Source organism: Gymnogyps californianus, chromosome 2 (genome assembly GCF_018139145.2).
Source record: "Gymnogyps californianus isolate 813 chromosome 2, ASM1813914v2, whole genome shotgun sequence".
Taxonomy (NCBI): Eukaryota; Metazoa; Chordata; class Aves; order Accipitriformes; family Cathartidae; genus Gymnogyps; species Gymnogyps californianus.
Genome location: NC_059472.1, coordinates 144051152 through 144064232, shown reverse-complemented (window position 1 = coordinate 144064232; position 13081 = coordinate 144051152). Strand labels below are relative to the sequence as shown.

General features: G+C 36.5%; 1 protein-coding gene across 4 annotated transcripts in view; it reads left to right on the top strand.

The window, feature by feature from the left end:
- Positions 1-12114, top strand: part of RUNDC3B (RUN domain containing 3B) — a 56688-nt gene extending 44574 nt beyond the window's left edge. For 2 of the 4 annotated variants that reach the window (XM_050892391.1, XM_050892390.1), the window contains exons 9-11: positions 7293-7439; positions 7809-7924; positions 9646-12114. In XM_050892391.1, coding sequence (XP_050748348.1) covers positions 7293-7439; positions 7809-7924; positions 9646-9791 — 409 coding nt within the window. In that variant the 3' untranslated portion in view covers positions 9792-12114. The remainder of the gene's footprint in view (positions 1-7292; positions 7440-7808; positions 7925-9645) is intronic. The other 2 variants (XM_050892392.1, XM_050892394.1) reach the window with 2 other exon arrangements.
- Positions 12115-13081: the final 967 nt, after the last annotated feature.

Below are 13081 nucleotides of genomic sequence, written 5' to 3'. Positions count from 1 at the left end.
CAAATTCGGTATTTTTCTTGTTTTCAGTCAAGATCTACTATCTGGGGAAAGTGGTTGTGTTGTGCCTGTTATCCTCCTCCAAAGGAATCCAGCCTGGTTATTTGTCCAAGGACATGAAGAATGCGAGTCACACGCTGCAGTAGTATTTTAATGAGCACGTGCAAAGTTAACATATTGTAGTGTGTTTTGATCCATTCTGAATGTCTGTGTTCTGAAATAAAATCTCCACTGTAATTAGACTGGAACTCAAGAGTCAAGCTGCTGGTTATTTCTGCCAATATAAGCTTATCCAAGTTACTCCAAAGGTCAAGGAGATCAAAGGCTGTATAGAATTGATGACAGTAATTTTATTACTGGAGGATATATTTCAAGATCTCTAGGAGATAATAAAGGAGGACTAAAAAGATTGCTGAAGAAGCTTCAAGGGGACCTGTTCTGTGGCACAACTAGTACTGGTGCTGTGACACATGAAGATCTGTTGGCCAGGCAGAAAGAGTAAGAAAATGTGGTGCGGTAGGACATGCCTGCTTTTTTTCGCTGCAGTGGCTGCCATTAGAAAGTCTGCTGGGATCTAACTGCTCTGGCATCTAATTTGGGGAAAACTGTGTCTGTCTGTGCACAGGGCACAAACCTGAGAGAGGTGATATATTGCAGCATCAAAATCTACTGGTAAGTAACTCATTTTCATACCTGCTAATCTAATTTCTCAAAGTCCAATGACATACCAGTCCAGACAGCTCACTGTCTTGCTACAGTACTGACAATTTGAGAGTTCCCTTTTATTTTAGAGTTGCTCTTACAGATTTTAGTTATATTCATGTATGCTATCAATTTGAGTTTGCATTCCATATTTCCTGTCCTAAATAAAGGTTTTTAAAGCTTGTTCTTTCTTATTCAAATGTTTTTATTTTTTTTTAAGCTTTTATTTTCACTTTTACTTTTCACTACTCAGGTAGTTCTTGAACTGGAGCACTCATCTGATATAATTCCCTTTCTTAGGGAATTAGTCTGTTTGGTTTATTTCCTGTCTTCATCTGCTGGTAGGAGGGCAAATTGCCAACTGGACTGGCATTTTCTGGATTTGGAGAAATTAAACTTGCAGGTAAGAAATTACTGGTTTTTCATAGGTATAATTGGAAACAGAACTGACTTTTTTTTTATTAAACAAAAAATCTGTGTAAATGGGTCTTTCAGAATAGTCTTCCAAAGGCATGAATCTGGATTTGATCCCAGGGAAACTGGGAATCCAATCTAGCTGAAATGAGACCAGAAATTTTATGTGGTTACCAAGATAAGGCTTTTCTATATTAGCCTGGACTAAACTTGAGATTAATTTTTATTTCTTTCTTTATTTGTAAATTCCCAGAGGTAATATAGCTACAGTATAGTAAGTGACCAAAGATAATCACCTTTTTATATCGTTTCTGGTTTGCATGCAGGAACCCCACGTACAGGTTGTCTTTTGTCCCCATCCCCCCACCATGAATGAGTGAATCAAGTCAGGTCACACTTTCAAGATGCAGAAGTCTTAGATATGTTAATTCAAAGGAGTAATTTCTTACCCTTTTGAGAGGTAGCTGAGCTGCCAAAAGCGATGCTAGTGCAAACAGAACTGTTTGTGGGGCTACCTTATGAATTAAATAAAAAAAAAACAAAAAAAAGCTTCTTTAAAAAAAAAAAAAATTAAAATTGACCATTTCGATGATCCATTTTCAGAGTGGCTCCTACGTGATTGTACCAGAACAACCGCAAGGGCAGCATACTGTGGAGCAGGGATGGAAATGAGCAGTAATTTGTCAATTGCATTTTATTATTATATGTGTACCATACATAATGATATTCTGCTTGTGCTTAATAAATAATCTCAAAATAATAAATCATGAAATAAACATCTCAAATAAAATAATAAAAGTTGAGGAAATCAGCAAGTAAGTATTCTGGAGAGTTCCTGACAAAGACGGGGTCAGTGAACACTAGTGGAGAAGGATGTTTATTGGAAGACTTCACTAATCTCACTTTTCCCTACTTCTTAAATACACAATTGAAGGACTGGAAGTCAAAAGCATGCAGAGACGTTTCTGGGAATAGCTGTATAAACCTGGTGTTAATACTCTGGCTGTTGCTGTTGTTTTTGAATAAAAGTAAGTAAATTTACAGGCCTGGAGGGAGCGTATGTATCTGCACTTCAAGCAGACACTTATTCCTAACTTGGGAGTATGTTAGTGTTGATTAGTTAATGAATCATCAGTATTCTTTTGTAATAGGCAGGAATTCATTAGCAGGATGTTTTTACTGAATACTTTTCTTTGTTTTCTAAGAGGAACTTAATTTAAATAGCAGTTCCTGGTGTAGAGAACAAAAAATATAAATATAAGCCAAATATTCGTTAGTTTTTAATGATGTATTCTAGTATTAAGATGATGTTCTCATCTCTTTTGCTGCTTGTTTTTCCTAACAAATTATTACTTGCAGTAGTATTTAGAATTTGTATGGAGTTTTTCTTTTTTTTTAGACATTGAAAAAAAAACCACCACAATTTAAATGTCATAACTTAAACAGGGTATCTTGGGCTAACATGGTGAGACTGTGTATATTATACTTCTCTTATATATGTGCGTTATGGAAAAATCTGTGCCGTGAAGTAATACAAAGGATATTTGATCATTTTAAGAACAATTTTTTGAAAATACATTCTGTCTCCAGCATCACCAATGCCTCTCTCCTGTAATAAATCCCAACAAGCATTTTGCTGGGTTTGCCTCACCACTTTTCAGTATGAAAATAACAATTCAGCAATTACTTCCAAAGGAATTAGAAATATTCTCTCTCTGCCTGCCATCTCTTCACTATTTCTTGATTTTTGTAATGTTTTTCAGAACTTTAAACATGATATGAAGTTATCTTATAAACATATTTGTTGGGGTGAGGACTACTCAGGGCACAAATGTTGAGAGCAGGGGAAAAATAATTGTTTTCAGCAGATCACAAAAGAGAGCTTCTGCTACTTCTTGCCAACATGGTTATAAAGAGATGGAAATGATTGTAGGTAGAGAAGATACCAGTTAGTGGATGGGGGGAAAAAGTTCACAGACTTTCAGACAACCAAGAATTTTTTCATGCCTAGATTAGGTGACGTACCATAAATCAGTTTAACCCCCCTGCTCTTATTATAAATTCTTACATATTCTCCCAACTCTACACAAAACTTTCTGCACTCCACAGTCTCACCATGTTAGTTCAGGATACTCTGTTCAGCCATATCTTGCACACTGCCTTTCTTTCATTCAAAAAATAATCATACAATCTCTTATTAAGTTCCACTGTATACTCCATGTACCAACTACCTTCCTGAGATTATTACATTTAGAAGCCATTGTTTTTATCTTCTTTTTGGCTTTCAAGTTTTCCTTTTCCAGTCTGAAGAAAAGGAGTTAACAGCTTGTTGTATATGCTTGTTTGCTTGTTTTCACTCAAACTTGATCATATTTCCTTCTTCTTTAACTTCTCTCTATAGTAAACCCCTTTGTCTCACTTTTCCTCTTCCCTTTGTGGAATGCCCTTGCTTTTACTCCTGTATTAAATGGCTTAACGTATTGTCTACAAACCTTATCTTGCATCATCCTTAAACCATCACAGCTACAAAACCAATAGAACAATATTTTATTGAATTTTATTTAAAAATGAAACTGCATACTTGTGATCTTCAGTGTTATTCTTATGATATATTATGGATTTTGTTCCATATAAGTTATGCTTATAAGTTATGAGGTAATATCCTTCATAAAACCTAGGCTTTGAGTCTTGGTCTACAGGCATTCAGGTCATTCTGGTTTTCAATTGGTGTTTCTCACCAGCAGTTTGTTCTTGGGAACAGAAGCAATAGAATAAAATCTGTTTGTACATAGGCTGTTCCAGTTCAGTATGTTTTACTAAACTGTAAAGACCAGCATTTTATATAGAAGTTTATATATGACATTACATTGTTTTTATGTGAACTTTTGGTAACACTGTTGAAATATTTCCCAGCCAAGGCCCAATGAGTTCAGTAGTTCCTTTTTTTATGTGTGTGTAAATAACAAAAAATACTCATATTACATTTTATTCTTGAATATTTTATGAAACTTGTAAGTTTCACAAATATCCCTCTTTGCCATTTGTACCTCTCCGCCAATTCTTTGTTTCTTATTTTTTGCTCTATGAAGATTTTATTCTATTTTTTCCTCTGAAAGCTTTTATATGCCAAACTTATTTTGCTATACTAGCAGATAAATAAGTTTTAACAGTGATAGTCTTCTTTTGGTTAAGCAGCCTGACAGTAAATATATAGAGGAAAGCTCATAATCTTCATTGCACTCATTGTGATCATTTAGAAAAGTCCTACTTCAAACCCTGCAGTATCGCAGCCTAGAGTTGGCCAGCACTAGTTACGATGTTTGCATTCTGAGGAACAAGAGTGCTACTGTAGAAATTCAGTCTGCCTTGGATAAAATAAATTGTTGTCCTTTGAGAACTCTTAACTTCTAGAAAGAGCTCTTCTTGTCTGACCAAGAGCAGGACAGCACTCAAGAATCTTGTGCAGCATTTTTTCACATTGAGTGTTTTGAAATTTGTATGCTTTTTTCATTAAAACCTGATCATATTTCCTTCCTTCTTAACTCCTTTCTATAATAAACACTCTTGTCTCCATTTCTTTTCCTGTTCCCATTTTTGAATATTTGTAGCAGGATCATTTTTGCCTCACAGTGATTAAGAGTTTGAGGATGATGTAAGCTGTCTAGACATGGCACTTCGGGACATGGTTTAGTGGTGGACTTGGCAGTGTTAGGTTTACAGTTGGACTCGATGATCTTAAGGATCTTCTCCAACCTAAGTGATTCTATGATTCTGTGCGGTTTAATACTTTGACTCTTAAAATAAGTCTGGTTAATATGCATAAATTGATACTGCCCTTGTTTATCTTGAGAGAATTGCTGTTTGCAAGCAGTGCTTTTAATAAGTCTTTGCTGCAGTGGAATCTCATGATACTTTAAAAATGGCTGCAAGAGAGCAAACAGCTAAATAATCTAAAAGGCTGAAAAAATAGGTGGTAACTACCAGCACCTGCTGTGAATATTTTGTCTAACTTCCTATTGTCTATACTACTATTTTATATGTACTGAATACTGTGTTTGGACTGATTTTATATATTCAAAGTTATTTTTACAGATTTTTAAAGATTCAAAATAAAAGCATAAAAGTTTTAAGAGGAGAATAGTTACTTCTGTATCCTGCTTGATGCCTGGTTTTCTTCCTGAGCGTGGTGGAGTGGTTTAAGTAGCGATCTACTGGAACTGTCTTTAAATGTTGTTATGCTAAAATCCCTGGAGCAGTTTGGCTAGTCTTTGCTTCAGAATTTCTTTGTCCACACAGAAAGGGTGAAATTTCAGGTTACTATAGCATAAAAATTTGTGGCAAAAGCCTCAAGATAGAAACCTACGTAAAATGCCAAAATTCCACTATTAGCAACTTGTCTGTAGATGTGTGGTTTTCTTGTCTTTGCTCAGCATGTTTATTTAATAACAACTTAACACTGCTGCTGAGCCATGTGGTGATAACATAGAGGAGTTGTCCAAACAGGAATTTACACGTACGTGTTATATGTGTATGAATTTGCGTTTAGTTACTGTGTGCATAGTTGCTAATATAAACTGTGTCCTGTTATGAAACTTCTATGAAAGCATACAAGAAGTCCTTCTGAATGAGCAGGTGATGTAGAGTAACTGGCTAACCTCATAAGAACTCACTAGATGACTGTTTCAGTTTCCTCAGATCAACAAGCCTTTAACAGACCTGTTTAATGCTCGATGTACCCCATGGAATTGGGGGAATTACATGGGGAAGTGAATACCATACAAGATATTTGAAATTAATGAGAGCTTTGGGTTATCACAGTGGTTATTCCTATAGACCCCTTAGAGAGGAGGGTGAGGGGGGAGATCCCAGGGTAGAAAAGTTGATTGTCTACTTGCATGAATGCTGGGGGTATTCATCTTGAGAAAAGTTTTTTGAAAATAGTTTTGTTCACTGTGGTGCTTCACCACCTTCTCTTGCAAAATTGCTGTGCATCTGTCTCTTCTCTCAAACTCAGCTACTAAAAATTCCTTACTGAACTCGCTATTGTCTTACCTTGTTTTGTGGGAAATTTTGGCTGTTTGGTGTTACGTGCCCTTGCTGAGGTTCTTGTCTAAAAAGTTCAGATACCACCAGAATAAAAACTGCATTGTAAAAATAGAGCGGTTGGCAATGTTATTTGTGAATTCACATAAATGTATGTGTACCATGAATAGTTATTTCATTTGCTATGCAGTTTGGCATTTCAGATAACAACATGGCATTTGGCTTTGAACTCCTGAGTACATGCGGTATGGAGATACGTAACATTAGCTGTTCGCTTCAGGCAACAGACAGTGAAACTTGTTGTAAAGCAGCATTGCACTATTGCCTAGTATTTCGTGGACTGGAGGATATGTGGGTTAACAAGCAATATGACTTTTGTTTCTATTCTACAGCAGTGTAAGGGTAGGTTGGATGTTGCCTTGTACTATTGGAAAAAGGCTGATCTTGTCTTGGAGCCTGAAGAACCATGTACTTTCCTTATTTCTGTATGACTTTTGGCAGATGATTTCCACTATTGGCATATTAGCTTCCTCGTTTCCAGAATTTTAGAAAACTGGTCTGTTTCATGGGAATATGAGGCAAAATTAATTTGAACATGTAAGGTACTCAGTTAACACATTTTCTGTAATTTAAAAACATAAATTACTAGAACCTGTAAGGTGGTAGAAAACAGAATAACTATGTGTTATGTTTTACCTGGAAGCATATAATGGCATTAACGTGTCTGGTTTTTAGTTCATTCTGTGAAAGTATTGTGGGGGGGTGTTCAAACTGCAAAAAAAAAATTGGAGGGGAAAAAAGGACATCACGTTCCCATAGTTGGTTTGCAAAATAGTTGGACTGTTAATTACCGTTATGCTGGCAGAAAGAATCTTTAGAATGCAGTTGCTTTTTTATTGCTTTTGCAAAAAGATTCTAATTTCAACTTTTTTCTGTTCCTAAATACTTCTCAATAGGTTTCTAAGTTGCTTCCCCTAGGAAAAATGAACAGTTTAAGATGCTTTATGAAAATTGCAATCTGTTGGTCACTCAAAGTAGAACAGCAACTTGGTCAGGTCTATTTGTCTTGTTTTTCTTTCTGTACCTTAAGGAATTGCATTTAATAGACTGAGATTTACTGCTTTTTGTATTCACAGGACTGTGCTAAAGAATAATGACTTGAGATCAAGACAAGAATTAACTACTCACCTCACCAATCAGTGGCCTTCCCCAGGAGCTCTGGATGTCAATGCTGTTGCCTTGGACACTCTACTCTATAGAAAGCACAATCAACAATGGGATGAGTAAGTTGGATATTTATTTTGATTCACCTTTAGAGGAACAGGGAAACTCAAAATTATATGTTTCCCTTAGCATACTCTGAAATGTATCCTATTGGAATTACCTGTTACGTTGTACAAGGATCTGCTGGCAGAAAAAATCAGTTTCTCTTCCTTACCATGAAAATTTCCTTCCTTTGGATTAATTTAAAAAAAAAAAGAAATAACTGCTTTAGGAAAAAACAGTGGTTTAGGAGACAAACAAACAAAAAAAAGTGTTTGAAAGAAGAAGGATTAACTGCCTAGTTTTCTTTAGAAGACTTTTTAAGGAGAATTGAAGATATCTAGTTAGATCTATAAATGTGTTATTATTAAATATTACTTGCTTTGCAGGAAAAGTTTTCAAAGTCTGGACCAACTTTCAGCAGAAGTTAGTCTTTCTCAGTCCTCTCTGGATCCAGGTCACTCACAGGATGGGAAGCAGGATGGAATGAACTTGTTAAATGAAGGTACAGAGCCAGTCTAGTGGCTTCATTTTATTGTGTTCTTAATAGCTCTGATCTTCAGTCCCTGTGAGATGAATTTTCAGTGTGAACAAAATATGCATTGAACAGCATATTTTTTCATTGTTATGCAAATCGTTTCCATTTCCCTAAGGACTATACTTCAAATACGTTTGGATTTATGAAGATGCGCACCCCCCCAATAATGACAAGACTTCATGCTGTATTTAAAGCTAAGCTTCAAATATGTTGCCTATCTTCCTTCTCCATCACAGAACCAGAGACAGCTCAGCTACAAGGAGGATCTTTTGTCATCTTTCTGCTATAACTAACTCAAATCTTTTGAGTTCTTTAAGTTTCCTTTTTTGTTTCTTAAAAGAAAGATTAAAGGCACTGGATTTGCAACTACCACTGTCATGCTTACATCTTGCATTCAACATTTATCTGTGGAGATGCAGCCTGACAGCGTTTCTGTTAAAATAGAGAGAGGAACATGCTATGAACCGTGCTAGTATATAAATGTAATATACACACCCCCCCCTCTCCTTTCAAAATCTGTATGCTTATCAAAGTTGAGCTGCTCCATCTTGTGGGCAATTGTGAAAAGCAGAAAAATGCTGGAAGACTTCTGAAATAGTATTTTGGGTACAGAACATAATTTGCTATAAAAAATCCTTTTTGTATCTCATCAAATGTTAACTTTAAATAGACTTGACAATACAGAGCCTTAGTAGTTCATAACTGTAAAATTTCTTGTTTTTAAAATATCAAGGATGTAAAATTTAGAACTTTTTTAAAAACTGTAAACAGTCTTAAAATCTAAATTATTTCAAGTTAGGTTAGAGAAAGTGAAATAGAATCAGCGTCGCTATTATGAAGAGAGTTCTTGTGCAGATCGACTTTCAACTTTTTTTGCAATATTAATCATTTGAAGTTATGCTTTGTTTTATCTTCTATAAATTAAGGTGTGGCAAACCCACTGATAATAATAGTTTAGGTTTTGATTTCAAGACTCTGTCTTTAAAGGTAGCATAATGTAATTTATTAGCGGAGTTGCCACAAAATAACTTGAGCGGATATTCTGAGAAGGGAAGACATAAAATGAATAGAGAAATTGTCCAATGCAGTCTTATACCTATAGGTATGTTTCATGTTAACTGTCAAGTGTATTTGGATGACAGGGCAGATACTTGCACTGCCACCCCTGCGCTGTAGGGCTTTTTGCAGTGGTCAGAGACTAATGCACTTCAAATTACCACGGTTTAAGAAACAAAACTTGTTTATTCTTAAAGAAATATATCCTAATTCCAGTTAATTCTACTCCTTTCTGAGGGATTTAAAATTAGATCTCTGGTACTGATGTTGTATTAGTAACATCACTTCCATTATATATAATGTACTCAACTAAAACCGGTGCTTGAATTAGTAACTTCAGTTCACTGTGCAGTCAGTGGAGCCTCTGAATCTCCTTCTATAGAGACTGACTGCAGCCCGGCCTGTAATGCACGGGTAGGGATCTCTTTACCACCTGGACAGGGAAGGCGTGGCATAAATTCTGTGTCTTCCTAACTGCATTTATGAAGTATGCGTGTGCTGAAGCAGTAATATGTAATTCATAATACTGTAGGCGAAACAGTTTTTTCTATTCCCTCTTTTTTTTTTTTTTTTGTGGTCAGGTTATCTTGTGCTGTAAAAATTACTAGCTTCATTCTTGTTTTTATTAACAGGGAAGGAAGACACTCCATCATTGCTTGGTCTTTGTGGCTCTCTTACTTCAGTAGCAAGCTACAAATCTCTCACGAGTCTGAAATCGAGTGAATATCTTGCAAGTCCCACAACAGAGATGACAAGTCCAGGCTTAACACCATCTTGAGATACACACAAGAAGGAAGAGCTTCGTGTTGTATGCATTTGGTTTATGTTCCATAAAACGACTTGCAATGAAGACTGCTAGTTCTGAGTTAAAAAATAAGCTGCTTTATTTTTTCTTCTCATTGGTTACCTGTTTAATTCACACATGCTGTCAGTTTTCATTCAAACTTTTTTTCCCCCCAGAGGACTTTTCCGATTTTCTATTTTAGTCTTGAATTATTTAAAGCTCTTGGTCAGGTACAGGACATACAATCTGATGCTTACGACTGATTTTTAAAATGAAACGGTTGGAAATCAGTCCCCTACTTAACTGCCATGACCTTTGTTTCTCCTTGCAATGGCCTGGCGCTACTCTAGCCACGGTGCTTCTCTGCAGTGCTTTAAATATCTATCAACTCTGGCAGAACAGACAGGGAATCCTTAACACCAGTCTTTGTAGGCAAATAGATGTTTTACCTAAAAATCCAGCTTTTCATCTGTGTATGTTGCGTAGGACCTCAAATAGCGTATTTAACCTAGCAACAGCTCTTCTCAAGTTGACTCAATGTTAGATTTTGCATTCCTGTTAGTATCATGGCACTTAGGAGATGTCCGAATCGCACTGAAGATCACACTGAAACACTCTTACTAATTCTTGAAGTTGCATGTGAATAACAAATGTAAGTTGATCATCTAAATCAAGCATACTTAGCAATTTGTAAATGTTGAGGAAACTCACTACATGCTTTTGAGTGACCCGAGTTACAGATAACCAAACACTATACGAGAAATTTCTTGGTTTACTGGCCTTGCTGGAAAGACGGGGACTAAGGATGGTGGGGTTAGCACCTTGGGAAGTTTGGATTGTGTGTTTATTGGCAAGATCCCAAGGAGCGTGAAAAAGGGGAAACAAAGACAATGTAATTGACAGTATTCTCATCTTAAAGATTTTTCTCATTCCTGTAGTAGTGCAATAGGTATTTTTCTTGATTAGGTAATACGGCAGAACTTATTTCAGTCAGTTTTCTCAAATTACTTGCCATTGATTTAAATTACTGATAGAAAAAAACAAAAAAAAGGGAGACATTTTTTAAATGAAACTAACTTTCCAGATTACCCTACAGTTTCAAAGTTTGCAAATTAATTTTTGAATTGCAAACTATATTCTTAATTCTTTGTAAGATACAATGGATCCTTTACCTATGAATTTTGCAAATCAAGGTAACGCTTATCAGTATGATTAGTAACTTTTTAAACAAAACTTAAATGCATGTAAGTACGTTGTATTTATAAGTACTAGGGAAAAATGCTTTTTTGTGCCAAAGAAGTTTCATAAATTGTTTACATGAGTAGCTGCAATACAAGACAGATTTTTAATTATTGCTTACTCTTAGGTGTTTACAGTACGTCACTACACTCTGTGTGGTTTTAGTTGATTTGCCTCTTGTAATGGTACCTTGGCACTACTACTATAATCTGGTCATCTTAGGGTGGGCTTGAAAGAAAGAGGATTCATTCTTACCTTTACTAAAAACTAGGGGGAAAGTTTAGCCTTTGTAAGTATGAGGCTACACATCCCTGGAACTCAAGGCACTGTTGGATTTAGCTGCAGGAAGTTCAGGATGCATCTCCTCAACTCTCCAGTCCACAGTGCTGGAGGGCATTGCATCCACGGCAGGGTAAACAACTACTGATGCCATTTTAATGCAGATTTTTAAAGCAGCTTAGCAAAAGCCACCAGACCTTGTCTTTCAAGCCCTCATGTACCCACCCAGTTAATTTCTCTGTAATAAACTCTGACCGTTAAATCCTTTCATACACTGTCAGAATGTCCATTACTTCATGTAACTGGGTTTTTTGTTATCACATTAAGCACCTGTTCTCTCATGGCAGTTGAGTAACGCTATTAAATACTAATTTGTAAACTAGAGATGTGTTTTCAGTACAAATACAGTGAGGGAATCCGGATTCCACAAGTTAACATTCTACATCAAGGTACAGTGATTTAATCCGTCTCGTTTGCTGTTAAACACTTCTCCCGCTACGTCAGTATTTTGGAGGGGGCTAAAATCATGATCTTCAGTCATGTTCGCTGATGGCTCTTTTCTTGGAGCTACTGGTGTGAAACTCATGTGTCATTTAACGGAAGTCTTTTATGTAGTCTGACACCACTGTGAGTTTCTGGGTGTCATTTTGTGCATGGGAAATCAGTTATGTGTGTCTTTCTCAGTTCTAAACGTTAATCATTTTTCAAAAAAATTGAAAAAATGCCAAAACTGTATGTTTTGTTGCCTTGACGTTTCATGAATGTTGCATGTAAATTAAACATTTTGTATCATCGCTAATTACTAGTTTTTGTCTCTGTTTTAATCATACAGGATAAAATAAGACCATTTGGCAAATTACAGTATTACTGAGCTTACAGCAAATCCTTTTCTTGCAAAACAGGGAGACTTTGTTTTTGTTCCTATATTTCATTCAGTGTGGTCAAAAATCTGCTGTTACTACTTTCTTTCTCTTAGGCTTTGAGTTTCTCGTGTAAAATTACTTTGAAAAATCACAATGGGGGAACAGTGTCAAGTATCTCCTGTGGCAGTACCTCTTGCTTGCACCGTGTGCTGTAACTTTGTACCTAACGTCTTTACAACTAGAGCATTTTTCAGTGTGTGATGAATTTTCACCAAGGCCAAACACATGCCGAGATACCTTCTTCATAGCAGAATAGGCCTGAAGTCCATTTCTTGGGTGAAGCACACCCGACAGTTGGTGTGTTAATGACCTGACTACTGAGTTGCTTTTGTACCAGCACACCCCCTCATCAAAATACGCAAAAAATAAAATTCAACCACTTTATTGCAAATGCATGAAAGAAGGGAGGTATGAGGGTAGTTAAAAAATAATCTTTAAAAAAAAAAAAATCATACGGAGGAAGCTCTGACTCAGTAAGTCAAGTGCCTATGGGCAAGGGAGATGCTGCAACTGTTCATACCACGTGTGTGCAGCACACCATAGCAGACAGTGGCTGCATCTATAGTAGTAAACTAAATGTGCTCTTCCCTTCAGACAGATACACGGCTGAGTCAAACTGGCACGGAACCGCCTGTGTTTGTGCCAGCAAACTGGGCCTTCAAAACCAGGTGATCCCGTCCAAACTGCAGGGGGCCTGGCCCTGCCTTGGAGCTTTGTGACAGTGACAGCTTGCACCTCCCAAACACGCGTGAGGGAGCGTTCCTCCACAACACCCGTACAGGCAGTTGTCTTCAGTGCCTGGCTGTGCTTTAATTTCTTAGAGGACTACCTTAAACTAAAAAG